Source organism: Anomaloglossus baeobatrachus, chromosome 8 (assembly GCF_048569485.1).
Source record: "Anomaloglossus baeobatrachus isolate aAnoBae1 chromosome 8, aAnoBae1.hap1, whole genome shotgun sequence".
In the NCBI taxonomy this organism is placed as follows: Eukaryota; Metazoa; Chordata; class Amphibia; order Anura; family Aromobatidae; genus Anomaloglossus; species Anomaloglossus baeobatrachus.
The window spans coordinates 47,528,254-47,553,913 of NC_134360.1; the positions used below are offsets into that span (position 1 = coordinate 47,528,254).

Below are 25,660 nucleotides of genomic sequence, written 5' to 3' on the forward strand. Positions count from 1 at the left end.
TGTACTGATTCACTGCACCCCGCGCTGATAATGACGCGCGGGGAGCAGTGAATACAGCCGCACATGATCACTCCAGGCTGTAATTGCCAGGGGTGATCATGCGGACCGGCTCTTTACTATGCGCGCGTCCCCCCGCCCACCTGTCAGCGCCGGCTTCTGCGCTGAGAGATGGGCGGGAGGATGGGCGTGCATATGTAATGAGCGGGCCCACGTGGTCACAGCAGGCAGCTACAGCCTGCTCGTGCCCCCGATGACCCGCTCCACCGCAGCACCTCATTCCCCGCAGCCACAGTCAGACCATAAGACGCACCCCCAACTTTCCCCCAACATTTGGGGGGAAAAAAGAGCGTCTTATGGTCCGAAAAATACGGTAATGATGTGTAATGAGAAATAACACAGGGAAAATGTATTGAACACGCTTAATGAAATTTAATACTTTGTACAAAAGCCTTTGTTGGTAATGAAACTTCAAGATGCCTCCTGTATGGAGAAACTAGTCGCCTGCATTGCTCAAGTGGGATTTTGGTCCAATCTGCCACACAAACACTCTTCCCGGCTCCTTCTATGAACTCTGAGCTTTAGTTCCTTCCATACATTTTCTATTGGATTCCGCTCCGGTGATCGGCTCGGCCATTCTAGCAGCTTTATTTTCTTTCTCAAACCAACTGACAGTTTCCTTGGCCGTGTGTTTTGCTGAAATGTCCACCCTCGTTTCATCTTCATCATCCTGGTAGATGGCAGCAGATTTTTATTAAGAATGTCTCTGTACATTTGTCCAGCCATCCTTCATTCAATCATATGAAGTTTGCCAGTGCCGTATGCAGAAAAATAGCCCCACACCATAATGTTCCCACCTCCACACTTCACTGTTAGTGTTTTTGGGGTGATTTGCCTTTTGGTCTCCAATTATGGTGTGTATTATGGCATCCAAAGAGTTCAATTTTGGTCTCATCTGACCAGACTATAATCTCCCAGTGTTTCACAGGCTTGTCTAAATATTGTTGAGAAAACTTTAAACGCACTTGAAGATACTTTTTATTCAGCAATGGAGTCCTGCGTGGTGAGCGTGCATACAGGAGCGTGCATACAGGCCATGCAGGGGGAGTGCATTGTTTGTTTGTTTCAAACAATTGTACCTGCTGATTCCAGATCTTTCCATAGCTCTTCACAGATGGTCCTTGGCTCTTGGACAACTCTTCTGATAATTCTTTTCATTCCTCTATCTAAAAACCTTGCGGTGAGCACCTGGTCATGGAAGATTTATGGTAAAATGATGTTCTTTCCATTTCTGGATTATGTCCCCAACAGCGCTCACTGGAACCTTCATTAGTTTAGAAATTCTTCTGTAACAAATGCCATCACTATGTTTTACAAAAAATAAGGTTGCAAACATCTTGAGACAGCTCACTGATTTTACCCATCATGAGATGTTTCTTGTGTGGCACCTTGGAAATGAGACACCTTTTTATAGGCCTTCAGCTCAACCAGCTGATATTATTCTTCACTAAGTAGCAGGATTGCTTTCTAATTACTGATAGATTTCAGCTGGTGTCAGAACTTTCCAAGGCTTGTTGCACCTCTCTTTCTTTATGCATTCAATATGTGTTATTTCTCATTATTACACATAACTTAAAGCACCACTCCAACATTTTTTTTTCAGCGTTGAAGTGGCATTTTAAATTTAAGTCCCTTTTTCCCCGGTACTATACTCACCCTCTGCGTTTTCAAGCCTTTTTAGCTCCACTCCGGTATAACGGTGCCATTTTATGACAGTGACTTCTGACTGGTTGGAAGTCAGAAGTTACGTCACACGCTCTCAATATAAGTGTATGAAAGCCAGAACGAAGCCAGAACAAGTCTCTTATAGAGATGCATTGAGTTTTGACCTACAGCAAACACTGGAGCTGTGGGCAGGTCACAAATCGCCGAAGACCAACAGGAGCGGTGGTGGTAATAGAAGAAGATGGCGGCAAGTATGACACAGGGGTCAGGAAACTAAAATTTAAAGCACCACTCCAGCGATGCAATAAAAAAAAAAAATTACTGGAGTGGGGCTTTCATTTATGGACATCTATGGTTTGACTTCTTTGCCTGTGTGGATTGGATGGGTAGTTAACGACATCTGGTAAGAAATTCATGTCAATAGAATTTTTTTAGAAATGTATTTATTTGCTTACAAAAATTGGTGACGTATTTAATACTTACTGTCATGGCTCGACTCCAGGGCTCGATCTGGTGACCTCTGGTTGTGTGGTCGGGTTCCCTCTACGTTGGGCTATCGTATGTGTTGTTTCGTTCCAACTGCTTTTAGTTCTCTTGTCTTTCCTTTCTGTTCTATTTACACTCAGGTGTGTTCACTTCCTTGTGTTGTATGCCCTATCACATCTTGGGAGGGTCCATTTATATTTGCCATGCACACGCCTTCAGAGCTGACTATATTCCAAGTATGATGGATATTTGGAGTCCCAGCTCCTTAGTGTTGGATAATCTTACAGAGTTATCGCTTTTGCATTTCCCTGCGGTTTGTTTGTGCTTCCCTTCCCAGTATACTCCAAATCTGTTTTATTTGGGATTTGGAGGGGTTCCACTTATTCCTTAAGTCTTTAGCTTTTTTTCCCTGTTTCTTCTGTCTTCCCTGTACGACTATGTGAATACGTCTAACAATGTGTCTCACCCTCTGCCTTTGTGCACTTTTTAATGTTCAATGATGTTTTGTGTTACACTTCGGTTATAGTTTAGGACGCAGTTAAGGACACTCAGGGGTCAGCCAACATTGTGTAAGGCTGCTTTCACACATCAGTTTTTTGCCATCAGGCACAATCCGGCAAAACCCTGAAAAAACGGATCCAGCGTCTGTTGCTGTCGAATCCGTTTTTCCCCCCATAGACTTCTATTAGCGCCAGATTGTGCCGGATCCGGCAAAATCTGCTTGTCCGGCGGCCGGATGGAACGCTGATGGGAACATTTCTCCGGCGAAAAACCGTATCACGCCGGATCCCGTGCTGTACAGCGTGCTTTATAATGGAAGCCTAAGGATGCCGGATCCGGCGTAATGCGGCAAAAAAACGGATACAGCCGCCGGATCAGGTTTTTGGAACTAAGCATGCTCAGTATCACAACGGATCCATCCAAAAACTGAAGGAACTAATAGAAAAAACTGATGCAACTGATCCGTTTTCCGCCAGATCCGTCGCATCAGTTTTTTCGCCGGATCGTGACTGATGCCAAAAAACTGATGTGTGAAAGCAGCCTTACTTTAGGGTGCCAACCTCTCTGTTCAGGCAGGGACAAAACAGGGTTAGGTTTAGGGTATTCCTAATCTGTATAAGGACCTGTCGTTAACATCTTTCCCGGTTTGTTCGTCCCAGGGTCAGTGAAAGGGCTCAGTTGTAACCTCCCTGGAGCCCATCATCCTGCAGTGATGTATAAATCCACATATATCCTACAGATCACACATCTAGTGCATGAAGCGATAACCCTTATACAGAGAAAAGTATGTGCACCCTCCACATCTGGCTCCATGAGCTTTTCTGACCTTTCATTGATATTAATATGGAGTCAGAGTTGCTCCTTTGCACATATAACGGCTACCACTCTTCTGGGAAAAGGATATCTATAACATGGTAAAGGCGTCTGTGGGAATTTTTGTCTTTCTTCCATAAGAACATTTCTGAGGTCAGACTCTGATGTTTGGGGAGAGGTCCGACTCCCAATCTCTGTTATATGTAAGTATTGGATGGGGCTGAGGTTGGTGCTCTGTACAGCCGGTCATGTTCTCCCCACTCAATGTTTGTATGGACGTTACGTACTGGGCACAGTCATGGGGAACAGAAAAGGGTCTTCCCAAAACTGTTCCCACAAAGCTGTCCACAATGTCTTAAGATTTCCCTTTACTAGAACTAAGGGCCTGAGCCTTGCCCCTCCTCCACCAAACCGAACTGTGGGCACAATGCCGTCAGGGGGTAATGTACTCCTGGCATTCACTAATCCCATACTTCTCCATCAGACGCAGATAGAGCAGTGTGATCCATCACTGCACAGAACACGTTTCCTCCAGAGTCCAGTGGTGGTGGCGGCTTTACACCACTCCATCCGACGCTCGGCATTGTGATGTACGGCTGCACAGCGGGGGTGTAGAATTTGTGCTGATGTTACTAGAGGAGGTCTGGACTCTGCAGTTATAGGATCAGCAGAGCGTTGGTGGTTTTTCTGTCCCCGGCCCCCCGCTCTGTAACATTTCGGAGTCTCCACTTCGTGGCTGAGTTGCTGCGATTTCTTCCACTTCTCAATAATATCACTCACAGGTGATGGGGGGAAGATTCAGGAGGAAGAAAACTCATGAACGGACTTTTTATGCCAGCGGCTGCTGTTAGAAGTGAGCTCTTTACCCCCAGCCATTCTCTCACGATAGTAAAGGTAGGTAGCATTTTGGGGGGGGCCGGAGCTTTTACATCAGAGGTGGAGGCGCCGGATGTTTTATAACAGGGTGACATGGTGGATGTTATACAATGGGGGAGATGGGGGTTAAGGGCTGGAGATTATGCACCGGGGGTAATAGGACTGAATGAGACACCAGAACCAGAGACGTGGGAAACAATCCTCCCCTCATTGCATCCAGTATATAATTTCCCCCAGCACTTGCAGTGGTTTTTATGACCCTTTCCCCCTTTTTAGTGCCTGCACTGATACAGAAGCCGTTGTCATTCCCTCCAGTCCAGCATAACTCACCATAGGAAGATGCGGAGAAGACGAATTGCTGCCTGCAGTTGATGCACACGTTCCCCAGGTTGTTGAGGAAAGGGTTGTTGGTTGAGCATCTGTAGCACATGGGCACGAGCTCCTGCGGGAAGAAGACGTCAGAAGTCAGCAAGTGCACACATTTACTTGGCTTCAGTCCTAAAAACCAGAATGTTGCAGGTCACTACACATGAAACTAGTCTATGGCGGGATATACTGGTGTATGATCATCAAGTGAGCTGATCTGGAAATGTGATTTGCAGCTCGGGAGTTTTGTGCCAATGGATCATTCATTGCAGTAAAAGCTGTGGATCAGCAAAGTTGATGGTCAGAACCGCAGCACCGTTACGTCAGAGGTGTCTTATTTATCCTTGTCAACCCACAAGATCCGTATTGTGCTGGATGATGGGAGTAATAGTTTCTGCAATCAATGAGTCACCCCCCATCCATGAAAGCCTTGCTTTGCACCCCGAGATGAGGTCCTTGCATCCCAAATCAGATATCTCTGTGTAAATCAAATATGTCGGAATTAAATGACGCCACGGCCGGGACCTTAAGCGCAGCGTTACTGCCCGGCGCGGGCCGCTCTGCCGACGCTCCAGACGTTCTGCGTGACCTCAAAAATCTTCTGTGTAATTCTCTGGCAACTGGGAACGCTCAGTGGAAACAGATGTGGGCTCCAGTGCGGAAATTAACCCCCTTCACGCCGTGGCCTAATTACCTAATGATTTATTCTAGGTGAGCTCCAGAACGCCGGCCGTATATTTTGGGAAGCGAGGCGCAGATGACAGATGTTTATGTGAGCATTAAACAAGCCGTCCAACATAATAACGCCGGGAAGTGGACGGATCCACCAGAGCTGATTCATGTCACCGCTCTGAGCCTAATTAATGGAATGGATACACCGGAGGATTCCTCTCGGACACAGATTAACACGATAGATTTGGTGCAGAAGTTTCCACAACTGAACTTCCCTCCATCGTGCTCGGAACATTTCTGCGGAGGGTGTCTGGACTTCTGCAATCAGATGATGGGGACAAATCTACTGCCTTCAAATAGACCTCTATAATCCTCATGGACGAATCCCACCCATGTATTAGATGTGTTCAGCTGTGATGACCATGTCTAAAGCCTAATGTGCATGTTTGCAACCTGCAAAGCAAACAGCCATACCATGTGCATATATACAGTGTGTCCACTCATATCCTGTCCACCGCCATTAACTTGAGAACGGCAGCAGCTATAGGCATAGAAGTGGTGTCTAGGTATAGTAAAGTAGCCATGCGCTACACAATGAAACCACCTATAGCGCCACCTGGTGGAAAACAACAAAGTTAGCATTGTTATCTCGAAAACAGAATGAGATAGAGAAAAAAAGTGAATTACAAAGTTGTAGGGCATCATCAATTCAATACGAATCGACACCTTGCATACAGAAATGCTATGATTAGAACGTGTAAAACTCACAAGGCTGCGGACGTGAAGCGATACCTCATGGAGACCTTCCTACAAGTCATTGGGTATGGTGGCTGTGTTGAGTGGCCTCCACGCTCACCTGACCTGACCCCGTTGGACTTCTTTCTGTGAGGTCACATCAAACAGCAGGTGTATGCGACCCCTCCACCAACATTGCAGGACCTACGACGACGTATCACAGATGCTTGTGCAAACGTGTCACCTACCATATTGCACAACGCACAGCAAGATACAGTATGCTGTGCAGAGTCCAGATGTGCATTGCAGCTGACGGGGGCCACTTTGAGCATCAAAGTTAAATGAGTGCCATATGCGTTACCAGCATTCAATGTTTTGGGGGGGTCATGGGTTTCATATCATAGCATTTCTGTATGCAAGGTGTCGATTCATATTGAATAGATGATGCCCTACAATTTTTTGATTCACTTTCTTTTTTTCTCTATCTCGTTCCGTTTTCAAGATAAAAATGCTAACTCCATTGTTTTCCACCAGGTGGCGCTATAGGTGGTTTCATTGCGTAGCGCATGGCTACTTTACTATACCTAGACACCACTTCTATTCCTATAGCTGCCGCCGTTCTCAAGTTAGTGGCGGTGGACAGGATATGGGTGGACACACTTTATGTATCCATCCACATATACACAGACATGCTCATATCTTCTACCTTTACTTCTGTGGCTTCTCTTCTTACACCCCTAATATGATACTGAAAGCTTTATTCATGATGGTCCATATCCCAAGCCTAAAGCTATGTGCCCACTTTGCTTTTTTTATATGCTTCTTTTCCGCACACAATAAAGCATGTTTTAGCAGGAAAAAGGTAGCTAAAAAAAAACGTGCATTTTTTATTGCATTTATGCGTTTTTTTCATTTGTGGTTTTTCCTGCTTTTTTTAAATCATGGGGATGGCAGGGGTTCCTGTGCTGTACCCCCGCGATCACCACCGGGTCTCCGGCTGATGTTACAGCCAGGACCCGACATTCCCTGCCCACACCGCTCCCAGTAGTTTAGCCCCCTGAATGCTGCGATCAATGCGATTGCGGCATTCAGGAGGCAGGGAGAGGAATCGCTTACCTCTCCCTGGCGATTAGATCCCTGTAATGCGATCACAGGGACCCTATCGCTGCCATAGTAACCCAGGGTCATCACCATGATGACCCCGGGTTACTGAGCTACGGAGAGCCTTACACACCATGCTGCATGTATACATCTGTGATGCAAAGTGCTGCACTATAATCCCCTAATAATAATAATAATAATCTTTATTTCTATAGCGCCAACAGATTCCGCAGCGCTTTACAATTCAGGAGGCTCATATACATATACATATCATATACAAACAAGTAACAATTATAGAAGATACAATATTTAAAGGGAAAAAAGGCAACCCTGCTTGTGAGAGCTTACAATCTACAATGAGATGGGGGGAGGGGCATGGTACAAGTGCTTATTTACTATAACAATCCAGCCATCTCAAGGAAATGGGGAATAGATAATGGCTTCCTGGACCAATAGGCCAGAGCCTTGAGATGCATTTGGATGCCATGGAGTTTGACGTGGGGTTATGTTCTGAGAAGTTGTAGAGGGATTAGGTGAAATTAGTTCGGCTAGGGAGTGTGATAGGCCGCCCTAAAAAGATGCGTTTTTAGGGAGCGTCTGAAGCTGAGTAAGTTGTGATTTGTCCTAACTTCTTGGGGTAGAGTGTTCCAGAGGTTTGGTGCAGCTCGGAAGAAGTCTTGGATTCGGGAGTGGAAAGTTCGAATTAGTGTGGATGTTAGTCGAATGTCATTTGCAGAGCGTAGAGAACGGGTGGGGTGATAGACAGAGAGGAGGGTGGAGATGTAGGGGGGTGCCGCACTGTGGAGAGCTTTGTGGGTGAGAACAAGCAAGTTTGAATTGGATCCTGTGATATATGGGCAGCCAGTGCAATGACTGGCACAGAGCAGAGGCATCCGAGTAGCCGTTAGCCAAATAAATGCAGCAGCCAGGGTCACCAAGGATGGACTGTAGAGGAGAGAGTCTAGTTAGGGGTAGACCAATTAATAGAGAGTTACAGTAGTCAAGGCGAGAGTGGATAAGGGCCACGGTGAGGATTTTTGTCGTTTCCATTGCGAGAAAGGGGCGGATTCTAGAGATGTTCTTGAGGTGCAAGCGGCAGGAGCGGGCAAGAGATTGTATGTGGGAGGTGAAGGAGAGATCAGTGCCAAGTAGAACCCCCAGACAGCGGGCCTGCAGCCTAGGACTTATCGTTGTGCCACACACAGAGAGGGAGATGTCAGGTTGAGGAAAGTTGGAAGATGGAGGGAAAAGAAGAAGTTCAGTTTTGGAAAGGTTAAGTTTCAGATAGAGAGCAGACATGATGTTGCAAACTGCAGTCAGGCAGTCACTTGTGTTCTGTAGTACAGCGGGGGTGAGCTCAGGGGATGAGGTGTATAGCTGTGTGCCATCAGCATAAAGATGGTACTGGAAGCCAAATCTGCTGATGGTCATTCCAATTGGGGTAGTGTAGAGGGAGAAAAGAATAGGTCCTAGGACTGAACCTTGAGGGACCCCAACAGTGAGAGGGAGAGGAGAAGATGTGGAGCCAGCAAATGATACGCTGAATGAGCGTCCAGAAAGATAGGAAGAGAACCAGGAGAGCACTGTGTCCTTTAGGCCGATAGAATGGAGCATAGAGAGAAGGAGATTGTGGTCAACAGTGTCGAAGGCGGCAGAAAGGTCAAGAAGAATGAGCAGAGAGTGGTCACCGTTACGTTTTGCTGTCAATAGGTCATTGGTCACTTTGACAAGGGCAGTTTCCGTTGAGTGTAAAGGGCGGAAGCCAGACTGTAAAGGATCTAGAAGAGAGTGAGTGGAAAGGTAGCGGGTGAGACGAGAGTAGACCAGGCGCTCCAAGAGTTTGGAGATGAAGGGGAGATTGGAGACTGGTCTGTAGTTGCTTGTGCAGGACGGATCAAGGGAAGGTTTTTTTCAATAATGGAGTAATAATAGAGTGTTTGAGGGAGGAGGGGAAGGTACCAGAAGAGAGAGAGAGATTGAAGATTTTAGTTAGGTGAGTAGTGACAACCGGAGTAGGTGTCTGGAGTAGGTGTGATGGGAAGGGATCAGTAGGGCAAGTGGTAGGACGAGAGGAGGATAGGAGCCTGGAGACTTCCTCCTCTGTGACTGGGTCAAATGTGGAAAGTGAGCTGGATGGGATATGGGGAGGGATGGGATTCACAACGCTTGGTGGCTGGGAGCTGATCTCTTGGCGGATGTTTTCTATTTTTTCTGTGAAATACGAGGCCAGGTCATCAGCATGAAGGTCTGTGATAGGGGTCTGTGCTTTGGGACTGAGGAGGGAGTGAAAGGTGTCTAAGAGCTTTTTTGGATTGTTGGATAGTGAGGAGATAAGGGTGGTGAAGTAGGTCTGTTTGGCGAGGTGAAGGGAAGAGTTGTAGGTCCTTAACATGAACTTGGAGTGGATGAAGTTTTCTGGTGTGCGGTTTTTCCTCCATAGGCATTTGGCACTCCTAGAGCATCGCTGGAGAAATCGAGTTTGTGATGTGAGCCAAGGCTGTTTTACTCGGTGTTTGGAGGTTCTGAGGGGGAGGGGAGCTACTTGGTCCAGGGTGCTTCTGAGTGTGTCATTGTAGTGCTTTACAGCCAGATTAGGACATGAAAGTGAGGAGATAGGGGATAGTGATAAGTGTAGAGAGTCTGTAAGTGTCTGAGAGTCAATGGCCTGTAGGTTTCTGAATGTTTCATAGGTGGGAGTGTGCTGGGGCGGACGAGGATTTGTGAGCTTGAAGGAGAGGATGTTGTGGTCAGAGAGGGGAAGAGGTGAGTTGTCAAAGTGAAAGATTGAGCAGAAGCGGAAAAAGACCAGGTCAAGGGTGTTACCATCTTCATGTGTCTCAGAGGATGAGAGCTGTGAGAGGCCAAGGGAGGTGGTGAGAGATAGGAGCTGGGATGCAGATGGGGAGTAGGGGCTGTTCATGGGGATGTTGAAGTCTCCTAGGATGAGGGTTGGCAATTCAGAGGACATGAAGTGCGGCAGCCAGGCTGAAAAGTGGTCAAGGAACTGGGTGGGTGAGCCTGGTGGACGGTATATGACAGCTACTCTGAGGGGAAGGGGATGGAAGAGCCTGATGGTGTGGACCTCAAAGGATGGGAATGAGAGTGATGGAGCTGGGGGGATGACCTGGAAAGTGCATTGTGGAGACAGGAGTAAGCAGACTCCACCACCATGTCTGTTTCCAGGTCTTGGTGAATGTGAAAAGTGTAAACCACCATGAGAAATGGCAGCAGGGGAAGGAGTGTCAGACTCCTGAATCCAGGTTTCAGTGAGGGCTAGTAGGTTAAGAGAGTTATTGAGAAAGAGGTTGTGGACCCCACTCTTCAATCTCGTTCCAAAAGGAAAAAAATCATATGAGAATGCATGTGTGGATGTATGCCTCCTGAACACAAAGCGATAAACTGGCTGGGTCTGCTCTCCAGGGGGTGTATAGGCTCAGGGGGAGGAGCTACACTTTTAAGTGTAGTACTTTGTGTGTCCTCCAGAGGTAGAAGCTAAACACCCATGGTCTGGGTCTCCCATAGGAACGATGAAGAAAACGCCCCGTGTGCACATAGCCTAAAACTAATTTGTACCATCCAATGGGTGCATACAAGGGTTGAAAACTAGGTACCTATGTCATGGGGACGTAAAGCTGGTGAGTGTACTTCTAGGGTCATGCATGAACACTAGGAAGCCATACATTTTTCATACACTTGTCGCCATGGTCGGATGCTGCAGACATGGAAAAAAGACTATGTCGTTGAGGTTGCAGCAGCCAGATGAGCTCAATGTCCCGGTGTTACAGCCCCAGAACTCAATGGAACGATCATCGCTACAGCAGAGAGTGGATTAAATCTCCTGGCACAGCGCCATCAGCGCCCAGCACGTGGACCTCGACCCATGCCATTTCGTGCCGTATGGCTTGGTAAGCGGGGGAGACATACCGCTGTGATACAAGCCAGATGAGTGTTCTTGGCGTATTGTGCCCCCTTGTGGTCAGGTCATTTTCTACCTTGTGTTTTGCTGAGATGTGCATGACTTCTTAATCTGAAGCATATGCTAAATGTTTCATAAAACAAAAAACACAACTAAAATCAGATGCGGTGCTCCAGCCCAGTTACAATGGAAGAAATATATACATGTAACCTAAATAGCATCAGACGCTCCCTCTGAAGACGGCATGTATTTCTGATTTACATGGCGGCTGTATTTATAGTGCGGCATTCTTAGGCTTACAGTCCTGGAAATACTCCAGGAACATGGACCTGATGCTGCACAAGCCACAAGAGCCATCATTAATGAAACACAGAGCGATAAATCCCACTATCCGATACATTCCCCTTTTCTATGGTTTTGCTAAATAAGCATACAGACGACTTTTACAATCACCGGCTCAGCCTCCAGCCTGCCTGACATGGCACATTAAATCTGTGGACCCATGGCTTGCTTTGTGACCATGCTATACCCCAATGTTACATCACCATGTGCATGGTGGACAGGCAGATCTGAGAGCAAACCCAGCACTTCTGTGATTTACCAAGTTCATTGGCTGCTGTGTAATGCACACATTGCAGGCGAGGATTTGCGATGATGCTCATGGTCGACAACACACCCTACAGACGAGGATCTGTGATGATGCTCATGGCCGACAACACACCATGCAGGCGAGGATTTGCGATGATGCTCATGGTCGACAACACACCCTACAGACGAGGATCTGTGATGATACTCATGGCCGACAACACACCATGCAGGCGAGGATTTGCGATGATGCTCATGGCCGACAACACACCCTGTAGGCGAGGATCTGCGAACGCTCTCATGACCATGGCAGTCAGTGCACCATGCCGGCGAGGCCGTATTGTCGTGTACAAACGTTTTAATATGTACAGACTATGTTCAAGCTGCGCTTTGCGACACAGTGAAGCTGTGTAAAAAAAAATGTAAACTCCAAGGTATACTTATTTTTTACAACCGCCGTCAATAGATGATGAATGTAACCGTTAGTGTATACATCGCATTGTCATAGCCCTCTGATGGGGATATAATTTGGCAGATCCTCAGGATGTAAACCCCTTAGTCACGCACTTACCTCACTGTCATGGAATGGTTTGGAGCGGATAGTGAGAATTCCCAGCTCAATAGACTCCTGGAATTTGCTGGGAATTCGGAGACCTTGGAGTCTCTCATACACGTGTCGGGCAAGTTTATAGGCACCCAGGGCCTTGCTCTGCTTGGCCAGTGTGTATAAAGTGTTTCTGATGCCTTCTGTCAAGGAGGATACAAGCAGAAGGGCCATGTTTCTTAAAAGACTTAAAGGAGCTGTCCAGTGAAGAGAAGTCCTAATGGCAGGATAGGTGACTGACTGCTGGAAGCTGCACTGATCAACAAAACGGGGCATATTTATCCCCACCAGAATGGAGCGCAGTGCAGATGCCGGACAGCGGCTCCATTCATTTAATTTGGGACTGCAGAGCGCTGCACTTTTTCTGGTTGCTATACAGAATGGTTAGAATGGTATTCGGACCTGCACAATGCCGCTCCAGTCTGATAGGGATAAAAGTGCCCTGCACTATTGATGCGAGCCCCAGCAGTCAGACCCCAATCTTAAAGTTATCAGCTATGCAGTGGATACATGATAACAAATCTTCACTAGACAACCCCTTTCAATAGGGGTGTACAAAATAAGAAAAACATGGCTGCTTTCTTCCAAAAACAGAACCACATCCTCTTCAATAGAGCTAAGCTGCAGTGCCAGAGACAACCTGTAGACTGGTTAAAGAATGAATAAAAAAGCATCCATATTTTCCTGAGCCTGGACAGTCCCATTAGTGATAAACCTCAGGATTGTATTGCAGGGTTGCGTAGATAACAATACTCTGTTATAAGGATACACTTTGGATATTCCCAGGGGAGTCTCTTTGGTCAGACTGTGCAGCAGGAATCTGGAGATATTGAATAATGTTTCTGGTAAGTGAGAACTGAATGGTTCGTCCTGAAAAAGACAGAAGATAACAAGACTGGGTAAAAAGTCTAAAGAAGTATATTGATCGGGGCAAAGTATTATATCATGAAAGCTACAGATGCTGGGTGACAGTCGCAGCACTTAAAAAGACCACAGGGGATGCAATCCATTACATAAAATGGTATGGTGGCTTAACAAGTATGCTCCGGGCTCCCGGATCCATGCTCCATTTTCAGTGCTCCCGTGCTGTGTGTTCCATACTCTGTCCTCCGGGCTCCATACTCTGTGTTCTGTGCTCCATGCTCCATACTCCAATCTCTATGCGCCGTTTTCTGTGCTCCCACTCTCAATGTGCCATGCTACGGGTTCCTTGCTCCATTTTCTGACATCCCATCCTCTGGGCTCCATCCTCCGGGCTCATGCTACGTGCTCCATCCTCCAGGCTCCTGGCTCTATGTTCTGTGCTTCATGCTACATGCTCCATCCTCCATGCTTCACACTACATGCTCCATCCTCCAGGCTCCATGCTCCTGGCTCTGTGCTTCACACTACATGCTCCATCCTCCAGGCTCCATGCTTCACACTACATGCTCCATCCTCCAGGCTCCATGCTTCACACTACATGCTCCATCCTCCAGGCTCCATGCTCCTGGCTCTGTGCTTCACACTACATGCTCCATCCTCCAGGCTCCATGCTCCGTTTTCTGTGCTCCCATACTCCGTGCGCCATGTTACGAGCTCCTTGCTCAATTTTCTGTGCTCCCATCCTCTGGGCTCCATCCTCCAGGCTCTGTGTTCTGTGCTTCATGCTACATCCTCCAGGCTCCATGCTCCTGGCTCTGTGTTCTGTGCTTTACACTACATGCTCCATCTTCCAGGCTCCATGCTCCATTTTCTGTGCTCCCATACTCCGTGCACCATGCTATGAGCTCCTTGCTCAATTTTCTATGCTCCCATCCTCTGGGCTCCATGCTTCATGATATGTGCTCCATCCTTCAGGCTGCTGGCTCTGTGCTTCATGCTACATGCTTCATCCTCCATCCTCCTGGCTCTGTGTTCTGCGCTTCATGCTCCATCCTCCAGGTCCATGCTCCTGGCTCTGAGCTTATATGCTATGTGCTCCAAAGCTGATAACTACTGAACTTCATCCTGACTTTTTCTTGTGATCAGTGGTACTCCCAGCAGTCAGTCTTCCACTGATGTCCCAGGTTTTCCAGTGAACAGCCAATAGGTTAAAGCCAATACATTGTTGGACTCTCCTCTGACGAGGCTGGGGGTATTATTTATTCAGTAGTCACCATGACTATATTGGACATTGCCCGGCTACTCACCGTGTATCTCTGAATGGAGTGGTAGGCATGGTAAAGTTCGGCCAGATGCTGGAAATAGTGAAACTTGTGCAGCATGGCGTCCTGCTTCTCCTCATTATCTACAGGAAGGAATAAACAAAGTCATTAACACAACGTGAAGCTTCCTGTAAAACCTGCAGATGTTCAGGTCTGGTATTAACGAGAGATCTGTCATTGAACCTCAATGAAATGTTCTCTTAGATCTTAATAAATACACGGACTGATTAATTTATGCCGAATAAATAAACGTTTAATGCTTGACTGAGAATAGGCCAGAAGCAAATATATGGAGGGTTAGGCTGAGTTCACGTGCCTCTGTTTCATGGTCTGTGCACCGACCAACTGTGGGTCTTCTGATCCAAAAGACCATAATAGGCATCTATGAGGAGACCCTGCATTTGGCTGCAGTCTGTACTGTACATGGATGATATGTGCAAAAAGATATCCAATTCAGATAGTAGGGTTGAATTCACACTGTATGTTGGAGGAATGTGTAGAGAGTAAAGTGTAATTTACACGATGCGATATCGGTACCGATATCGCTAGCGAGTGTACAAGCCCCCGTCGGTTGTGCGTCACGGGCAAATCGCTAACACCCGTCACACGGACTTACCTGCCCTGCGACGTCATTGTGACCGGCGATCCGCCTCCTTTCTAAGGGGGGCGGTTCGTGCGGCGTCACAGCGACGTCACACAGCAGCCGTCCAATAGAAGAGGAGGGGTGGAGATGAGCGGCCGGAACATGCCGCCCACCTCCTTCCTTCCTCATTGCCGGTGGACGCAGGTAAGGAGATGTTTGTCGTTCCTGCGGTGTCACACATAGCGATGTGTGCTGCCGCAGGAGCGACGAACAACATCGTACCTGCAGCAGCGATATTAAGGAAAGGAGCGACGTGTCAACGAGCAACGATTTGTCACGTTTTTGCGCTCGTTGATCGTCGCTCATTGGTGTCACATGCTGCGATGTCGTTAATGGCGCCGGATGTGCGTCACTAATGACGTGACCCCTGACGATATATCGTTAGTGATGTTGCAGCGTGTAAAGCACCCTTAAATCCTGACATACACCTTCAATGGAAGCTTTGGATACATGCAGTCCCTAGACATGCTGAGGCATATATACCCCATGGGCTACTAGCGTGATATGGCATTGCCTCGATATATAAAAAAGAAATAATGGATTATTTTGGCCTTCATTGGGTGTATGGGGCACATGGATTATAGCCATAGATGTGTCCTACCCCAACCCCTAATTTTGCATCATGGCTCCCGTAATCAGCATGTGAGGAGCAAAGTTTAATACAAACCTGCAGAATAGGAAATGAAAGCCTCTCTCACCTTGTGCAATATCAAGGCACTGCATAGACAGCATCCAGTAGTAATAGGATGCGTCATTAAATCTGCTTTCCACTACGGCATTGTGGGTAAGCTGCTCCAGTACCCTGACAGCTTCGTCCTGGCGTCCGGCTTTGTGGAAGGCTATTAAAAAGAAAAGGCAGATAGTGAGGTCTCATGTACATTGCATGCAGAAGATGTTACCAATGGACACAATCATAACAATGAAGCAGAATTACACATGTCCGCATACCTTTCTGGGCTTCTTCAAAGCGGTCGTTCTCTGCCAGCCATTGTGCGTATGGAACGTAAACTTCGTCCTTGTATTCTGGATACTTCTCTACTAAAGCAAACGCCTGGAAGAAGGGAATTTTGTTTACTTACCGTAAATTCCTTTTCTTCTAGCTCCTATTGGGAGACCCAGACAATTGGGTGTATAGCTTCTGCCTCCGGAGGCCACACAAAGTATTACACTTTAAAAAGTGTAACCCCTCCCCTCTGCCTATACACCCTCCCGTGCATCACGGGCTCCTCAGTTTTGGTGCAAAAGCAGGAAGGAGGAAACTTATAAATTGGTCTAAGGTAAATTCAATCCGAAGGATGTTCGGAGAACTGAAAACCATGAACCAAAAGAACAATTCAACATGAACAACATGTGTACACAAAAGAACAACCAGCCCGAAGGGAACAGGGGCGGGTGCTGGGTCTCCCAATAGGAGCTAGAAGAAAAGGAATTTACGGTAAGTAAACAAAATTCCCTTCTTCTTTGTCGCTCCATTGGGAGACCCAGACAATTGGGACGTCCAAAAGCAGTCCCTGGGTGGGTAAAAGAATACCTCAATAAAAAAAGAGCCGAAAACGACCCCCTCTTACAGGCGACCGCCGCCTGGAGGACTCGGCTACCTAGACTGGCGTCTGCCGAAGCATAGGTATGCACCTGATAGTGTTTCGTGAAAGTGTGCAGACTAGACCACGTAGCTGCCTGACACACCTGCTGAGCCGTAGCCCGGCCCGGCAATGCCCAGGACGCACCCACGGCTCTGGTAGAATGGGCTTTCAGCCCCAAAAGAAGCGGAAGCCCAGAAGAACGGTAGGCTTCAAGAATCGGTTCCTTGATCCACCGAGCCAAGGTTGACTTGGAAGCCTGCGAACCCTTACGCTGGCCAGCGACAAGGACAAAGAGGGCATCTGAACGGCGCAGGGGCGCCGTGCGAGACACGTAGAGCCGGAGTGCTCTCACCAGATCTAATGAGTGCAAATCCTTTTCACATTGGTGAATTGGATGAGGGCAAAATGAAGGTAAGGAGATATCCTGATTGAGATGAAAAGGGGGTAAGGCAAAGGGCCAGGGAGTAAAACCATTATCAGAGCACCAGGATAAGAAGATCCTCCAAGACCTGTGATAGATCTTGGCGGACGTTGGTTTCCTGGCCTGTCTCATGGTGGCAATGACATCTTGAGATAACCCTGAGGACGCTAGGAGCCAGGACTCAATGGCCACACAGTCAGGTTGAGGGCCGCAGAATTCAGATGAGAATGCATGAGTGGATGTGTGCCTCCTTCCACACAAAGCATAAAACTGAGGAGCCCGTGATGCACGGGAGGGTGTATAGGCAGAGGGGAGGGGTTACACTTTTTAAAGTGTAATACTTTGTGTGGCCTCCGGAGGCAGAAGCTATACACCCAATTGTCTGGGTCTCCCAATGGAGCGACAAAGAAATAGACATTGACACTGTGTGACTAATAGAAGAATGATGGGATAGCAGCACGTGGCCCCACAGACAGGAATACGCAAAGGGGCAACTTTATAACATCCGTCTTGTCTTAATCCTGCCTTTAAGAGAATTCTCAATTTGTCATCTTGAAAGTGCTTCTCTGTGGTCAAAAATTCAGATTCCCGGGGTAACTGGCAGCCGACGGTGTGACCTGGGCACTTGTAGATGCATTGCAGGAGGCCAGGGTCTTCTCCACCCATCTACCAGAACTTTGTCAACATCCTGCTCACTAGGTCCTGACTGTGGCCATGGTCTGGTCTGGGTCATGGAGCTGAGCAGTTTTTTATATCTTGTCTGAGGTCAGATTAATTTTAGGGTCCAGTATGTTGTCTAAATTCATTTTGGGGTTAGCTCTGGGTTCCAAATTATTTTTTGGGGGGGTCAAGCCTAGGGTTTAATGTATTTTACACTTTATTTTAGGGACTAATACGTTTTAGGAGATTCATCTGGGATATTGTTAATTTAGATTCAGGCAGAGAGTCAGTGAGCTTAGGGCTCTGATCTGGATGATTTTAAGGTTCAGCTCTGGGAATTGAAAGAGGGGAGGGCTCTGATCTGGGGTCTGAAAAAGTGGAGGGCTCTGATCTGGGGTCTGTAAGAGTGGAGGGCTCTGATCTGGTGTCTGAAAGAGTGGAGTGCTTTGATCTGGGGTCTGGAAGAGTGGGGGGCTCTGATCTGGAAGAGTGGGGGGCTCTGATCTGGAAGAGTGGGGGGCTCTGATCTGGAAGAGTGGGGGGCTCTGATCTGGAAGAGTGGGGGGCTCTGATCTGGAAGAGTGGGGGGCTTTGATCTGGGGTCTGACGAGTAGAAGGCTCTGATCTGGGGTCTGGTTTTACATCTGGGGTCTGATCTGGGGTCCGATTTTGCGTCTGGGGTCAAGATGATATTAGGGCTCTGATCTGGGGTCTGGAAAATTGGAGGACTCTGATCTGGGGTCTGGAAGAGTGGAGTGCATTGATCTGGGGATTGGAAGAGTGGAGTGCATTGATCTGGGGTCTGGTAGAGTGGAGGGCTTTGATCTGGGGTCTGGAAGAGTGGAGTGCTTTGATCTGGGGTCTGGAAGAGTGGAGTGCATTGATCTGGGGTCTGGTAGAGTGGAGGGCTTTGATCTGGGGTCTGGTAGAGTGGAGGGCTTTGATCTGGGGTCTGGTAGAGTGGAGGGCTTTGATCTGGGGTCTGAGACTGGATGGCTCTGATCTAGGGTCTGGAAGAGTGGAGGGCTTTGACCTGGGGTCTGGTTTTACATTTGGGGTCTGATCTAGGGTCTGGATGAGCTGAGGGGGTCAGATCTGGGGTCTCATCGGGGGTCTGGATGAGTTGAGGGGTCTTATCTGGGGTCTGGATGAGTTGACCGCTTTGTTCTGGGGTCTGGATGAGTTGATGCTCTAAACTGGGGTCTGGATGAGTGGACAGCTCTGTTCTGGGGCCTGGATGAGTTGAGGGTTCTGATCTGGGATCTGATTTGAGGTCTGGATGAGTTGAGGGGTCTGATCTGGGGTCTGCTTTGAGGTCTGGAGGAGTTGAGGGGTCTGATATGGGGGCTGCATGAGTTTAGGTATCTGAGGTCTTAAATATTTTGGGCGGGTATTGTGGTATTAACAGATAACTAATCCTAAAGTTTGGAAAACTCTAAGAGAACATCTTTACTACTGGTGTTCAGCTCAGACTCTCACCTTACTGCAGATCATTACTAAAACTAGTGGAGTACCCCTGTTCTCCTCTATAACATCCTCATTCATCTAGCATATAACCAATCTTGTGAGCTTCACTATTACTGCAAACGATGTAGTATTGGGATGTGATGCAAACTGGCGCCAGGAACCATTAGTCTTTCATGAGGATGTTGGTTACTAACGTGAAGGAACTCACCAGGGCTCCTAATCAGGATCTGGCACTCACCTCCTCCCAGTGTTGTGTCTCCACGTGCAGCAGGACCAGCGCTTTTAGATCCCCAATCTTCATGTATGTCTCGGCTGCATAGCCATGATGCTGCAGCTTTTTGAAATAGTAAGCGCACCTCGATAGCGGCTCCCGCTCAGCTTTGTCCAGCTTCCTCGCTATGTCTATCAGCCTGCAGATGAGATATGAAAAGTCACTTCCAGCTTGGCTCTAGTGCATTTACCCAAAAGAAGGGAATTTTGTTACTTACCGTAAATTCCTTTTCTTCTAGCTCCTATTGGGAGACCCTGACGATTGGGTGTATAGCACTGCCTCCGGAGGCCACACAAAGCATTACACTAAAAAGTGTTAGGCCCCTCCCCTTCTGGCTATACACCCCCAGTGGGATCACTGGCTCACCAGTTTTAGTGCAAAAGCAAGAAGGAGGAAAGCCAATAACTGGTTTAAACAAATTCACTCCGAAGTAACGTCGGAGAACTGAAAACCATTCAACATGAACAACATGTGTACCCGAAAAACAACCAAAAATCCCGAAGGACAACAGGGCGGGTGCTGGGTCTCCCAATAGGAGCTAGAAGAAAAGGAATTTACGGTAAGTAACAAAATTCCCTTCTTCTTCGGCGCTCCATTGGGAGACCCAGACGATTGGGACGTCCAAAAGCTGTCCCTGGGTGGGTAAAGAAATACCTCATGTTAGAGCTGCAAAGACAGCCCTCCCCTACGGGGAGGCAACTGCCGCCTGCAGGACTCTTCTACCTAGGCTGGCGTCCGCCGAAGCATAGGTATGCACCTGATAATGTTTGGTGAAAGTGTGCAGACTCGACCAGGTAGCTGCCTGGCACACCTGTTGAGCCGTAGCCTGGTGTCGTAATGCCCAGGACGCACCCACGGCTCTGGTAGAATGGGCCTTCAGCCCTGATGGAACCGGAAGCCCAACAGAACGGTAGGCTTCAAGAAGTGGTTCTTTGATCCATCGAGCCAGGGTGGCCTTGGAAGCCTGCGACCCTTTGCGCTTACCAGCGACAAGGACAAAGAGTGCATCCGAACGGCGCAGGGGCGCCGTGCGGGAAATGTAGATTCTGAGTGCTCTCACCAGATCTAACAAATGTAAATCCTTCTCATAGCGATGAACTGCATGAGGACAAAAAGAAGGCAAAGAGATATCCTGATTAAGATGAAAAGAGGATACCACCTTCGGGAGAAACTCCTGAATGGGTCGCAGCACTACCTTGTCCTGGTGGAAGACCAGGAAGGGAGCCTTGGATGACAGCGCTGCTAGCTCAGACACTCTCCGAAGAGATGTGATCGCTACCAGAAAAGCCACTTTCTGTGATAGTCTAGAAAGTGAAACCTCCCTCAGAGGCTCGAAGGGCGGCTTCTGGAGGGCAACCAGTACCCTGTTCAGATCCCATGGATCTAACGGCCGCTTGTACGGGGGTACGATATGACAAACCCCCTGCAGGAACGTGCGTACCTTAGAAAGTCGTGCTAGACGCTTCTGAAAAAAGACGGATAGCGCCGAGACTTGCCCTTTAAGGGAGCCGAGCGACAAACCTTTTTCTAACCCAGATTGCAGGAAAGAAAGAAATGTAGGCAATGCAAATGGCCAGGGAGACACTCACCGAGCAGAGCACCAGGATAAGAATATCCTCCACGTTCTGTGGTAGATCTTAGCGGACGTGGGCTTCCTAGCCTGTCTCATGGTGGCAACGACCCCTTGGGATAATCCTGAAGACGCTAGGATCCAGGACTCAATGGCCACACAGTCAGGTTCAGGGCCGCAGAATTCCGATGGAAAAACGGCCCTTGGGACAGCAAGTCTGGTCGGTCTGGTAGTGCCCACGGTTGGCCGACCGTGAGATGCCACAGATCCGGATACCACGCCCTCCTTGGCCAGTCTGGGGCGACGAGTATGACGCGGCTGCAGTCGGATCTGATCTTGCGTAGCACCCTGGGCAAGAGTGCCAGAGGTGGAAACACATAAGGGAGCCGGAACTGCGACCAATCTTGCACTAAGGCGTCTGCCGCCAGAGCTCTGTGATCGCGAGACCGTGCCATGAAGGTTGGGACCTTGTTGTTGTGCCGGGACGCCATTAAGTCGACGTCCGGCCTTCCCCAGCGGCGACAGATTTCCTGAAACACGTCCGGGTGAAGGGACCATTCCCCTGCGTCCATGCCCTGGCGACTGAGGAAGTCTGCTTCCCAGTTTTCGACGCCGGGGATGTGAACTGCGGATATGGTGGAGGCCGTGGCTTCCACCCACATCAGAATCCGCCGGACTTCCTGGAAGGCTTGCCGACTGCGTGTCCCCCCTTGGTGGTTGATGTATGCCACCGCTGTGGAGTTGTCCGACTGAATTCGGATCTGCCTTCCTTCCAGCCACTGCTGGAAGGCTAGTAGGGCAAGATACACTGCTCTGATTTCCAGAACATTGATCTGAGTGGACTCCTGCTGGGTCCACGTACCCTGAGCCCTGTGGTGGAGAAAAACTGCTCCCCATCCTGACAGACTCGCGTCTGTCGTGACCACCGCCCAGGACGGTGGTAGGAAGGATCTTCCCTGTGATAATGAGGTGGGAAGAAGCCACCACTGCAGAGAGTCCTTGGCCGTCTGGGAAAGGGAGACTTTCCTGTCCAGGGATGTTGACTTCCCGTGCCATTGGCGGAGAATGTCCCATTGAAGTGGGCGCAGATGAAACTGCGCAAACGGAACCGCCTCCATTGCCGCCACCATCTTCCCGAGGAAGTGCATGAGGCGTCTTAAGGAGTGCGACTGACTTTGAAGGAGAGCCTGCACCCCTGTCTGTAGTGACCGCTGCTTGTCCAGCGGAAGCTTCACTATCGCTGAGAGAGTATGAAACTCCATGCCAAGATACGTCAGTGATTGGGTCGGTAACAGATTTGACTTTGAGAAGTTGATGATCCACCCGAACGTCTGGAGAGTCTCCAGTGCAACGTTCAGGCTGAGTTGGCATGCCTCCTGAGAGGGTGCCTTGACAAGTAGATCGTCCAAGTAAGGGATCACAGAGTGTCCCTGAGAGTGCAAGACTGCTACCACTGCCGCCATGACCTTGGTGAACACCCGTGGGGCTGTCGCCAGACCAAATGGCAGAGCTACGAACTGAAGATGGTCGTCTCCTATCACGAAGCGTAGAAAGCGTTGGTGCTCTGTAGCAATCGGCACGTGGAGATAAGCATCTTTGATGTCTATTGATGCTAGGAAATCTCCTTGAGACATTGAGGCAATGACTGAGCGGAGGGATTCCATCCGGAACCGCCTGGCGTTCACATGCTTGTTGAGCAGTTTTAGGTCCAGAACAGGACGGAATGAGCCGTCCTTTTTTGGCACCACAAAGAGATTGGAGTAAAAACCTTGTCCTTGTTCCCGAAGAGGAACAGGGACCACCACTCCTTCTGCTCTTAGAGAATGCACCGCCTGCAGAAGGGCATCTGCTCGGTCGGGATGTGGGGAAGTTCTGAAGAACCGAGGCGGAGGACGAGAACTGAACTCTATCCTGTACCCGTGAGACAAAATGTCTGTTACCCACCGGTCTTTGACCTGTGGCAGCCAAATGTCGCAAAAGCGGGAGAGCCTGCCACCGACCGAGGATGCGGAGGGAGGCGGCCGAAAGTCATGAGGCAGCCGCCTTGGAAGCGGTACCTCCGGTTGCTTTCTTGGGGCGTGAGTGAGTCGGCCAGGAATCAGAGCTCCTTTGCTCTTTCTGAGTCCCTTTGGACGAGGAGAATTGGGGCTTGCCCGAGCCTCGAAAGGACCGAAACTTTGACTGCCACTTCCTCTGTTGAGGTTTGCTTGATCTGGGCTGGGGTACGGAAGAGTCCTTACCTTTGGACTGTTTAATGATTTCCGCCAATTGCTCACCAAACAGTCTGTCTCCAGATAATGGCAAGCTGGTTAAACATTTTTTAGAAGCAGAATCTGCTTTCCATTCTTTTAACCACAAGGCTCTGCGCAAAACTACAGAGTTGGTGGATGCCATTGAGGTACGGCTCGTAGAGTCTAGTACCGCATTGATAGCGTAGGTCGCAAACGCAGACATTTGCGTAGTTAAGGACGCCACTTGCGGCACTGCTGGACTTAAGAAAGAGTCCACCTGTGCCAGACCAGCTGAAATAGCTTGGAGCGCCCACACGGCCGCGAATGCTGGAGCAAACGACGCGCCAATAGCTTCATAGACAGATTTCAACCAAAGGTCCATCTGTCTGTCATTGGCATCTTTAAGTGAAGCCCCATCCTCCACTGCAACTATGGATCTAGCTGCAAGCCTGGATATTGGAGGGTCCACTTTTGGACACTGGGTCCAGCGTTTGACCACGTCAGGGGGAAAGGGATAACGTGTATCCTTCAGACGTTTGGAAAAACGCTTGTCCGGATAAGCATGGTGTTTCTGGACTGATTCTCTGAAGTCAGAGTGGTCCAGAAAAGTACTCAATTTCCGCTTGGGATACAGGAAATGGAATTTCTCCTGCTGGGCAGCTGCCTCCTCTGCTGAAGGGGCCTTGTCCCTGAACGGTACCCAGCTCCGTATCCAGCAGGTTCACTGGGTCTGTGGATGGAGCCCGGCCTCAGGGCTTGGGGGCCGGTAAGATCCCACTTCCTCAGAGCCCCTCAGGGGGATGGGGAAGGAAAACAGCATGTGGGCTCCAGCCTCCGTACCCGCAATGGGTACCTCAACCTTACAAACCACAAGTGGGGTAAGAAGGGAGCATGCTGGGGGCCCCATATGGGCCCTCTTTTCTTCCATCCGACATAGTCAGCAGCTACTGCTGACTAAACAGTGGAGCTATGCGTGGATGTCTGACCTCCTTCGCACAAAGCAGAAAACTGGTGAGCCAGTGATCCCACTGGGGGTGTATAGCCAGAAGGGGAGGGGCCTTACACTTTTTAGTGTAATTGCTTTGTGTGGCCTCCGGAGGCAGTGCTATACACCCAATCGTCTGGGTCTCCCAATGGAGCGCCGAAGAAATAATAAAAATCAGCTGTAAATATGAGCAGAACCTGCACCAAGTCATTACACATTGCATATCAAGTTGCAAGATACCCTTTCAGGACAGAAAATCCACAAGAGTCATACAGCTATATGGGAGTGAGAAACATAATGCTACCGATCTACATATACATATGAAGATATGGACACCATGCAAAAAGAAAATCCAATGTGAGGATCCCCTCCGGCGCCGGAGCTTCTGTGCTAGGGACGATAATGAGGGAGCTGGCTTGGGACTTCTTTCCTCCTCGCTGTTCTTCTGCTACCAGGAAATGTCCCTTCACTCCTCGCTATTAAATTTTACAGCCCTTCAAATTCACCTATAAACCTCCCGGGAAGGTTTTAAGAGCAGATGAGGGAAATCTCCAAACTACAGGAGAAAGTGCGAATATCTGAGATTGGGTCAGAAGGGGAATGTATATATTTAGAGTATGCAGCACAGCGGCGGGACAATGTCACTGTATAGAATAGATAGATAGATAGATAGACTTGCTTTGTACCGGCGTCTAAAGTAGTCTAATACTTTTTTCTGATAATGTTATATACACTTCCTTTGGTTTTCCAGGTTCCCAATGTTCATGGCGTATCCTTAGGATAGGCCGTTAATATCTGATCAATGGGGTCCTGACTTACGCCCCCCTGAGATCAGCAGTTTGAAAGGGCCATGGTCCTTGGTAGCTGCTGTAGCTTATTTCGCACTTAGGATATTTGGAGCAGGAACTGTTCTTTGTAGTGACAAATCAGAAGCCCCTCACTTGGCATTGTAAAGCAAAGAATGGCCACAAAGTGCATTAGTCCCTGGGGGACCTGATATGTCCATAGACCACCCATACACCTGACTGATTTCATTGGGTTCAATGTAATACTTAAAGGGAACCTGTCACCAGATTTTGGCCTCTAAACTAAAGCTAGCACCTTAAGCAGCACCTGTGCTGTATTCTATAAACGTGCATGTTACCCCCTGACACCCCCCCCCCCGTAGTCCCCACAAATACATTTATTAAATCTCCTCTCCTGTATGTAAATTGTCCGGTCCGACGGGCGTCCTAATCTATGCCTCCTTTTGCCCTCCTCCTGTGA

At 48.6% G+C, this 25,660-nt stretch overlaps 1 protein-coding gene across 2 annotated transcripts in view; it reads right to left on the reverse strand.

Moving 5' to 3' along the window:
* The window catches only part of IFT122 (intraflagellar transport 122), a 120,938-nt gene that overhangs the window by 10,294 nt on the left and 84,984 nt on the right, over nt 1-25,660 (reverse strand). For both annotated transcript variants that reach the window (XM_075321574.1, XM_075321573.1), the window contains 7 exons: nt 19,576-19,747; nt 16,155-16,257; nt 15,905-16,045; nt 14,549-14,646; nt 13,147-13,247; nt 12,345-12,510; nt 4,729-4,840 (listed from right to left, as the gene is read on the reverse strand). In XM_075321574.1, coding sequence (XP_075177689.1) covers nt 4,729-4,840; nt 12,345-12,510; nt 13,147-13,247; nt 14,549-14,646; nt 15,905-16,045; nt 16,155-16,257; nt 19,576-19,747 — 893 coding nt within the window. The remainder of the gene's footprint in view (nt 1-4,728; nt 4,841-12,344; nt 12,511-13,146; nt 13,248-14,548; nt 14,647-15,904; nt 16,046-16,154; nt 16,258-19,575; nt 19,748-25,660) is intronic.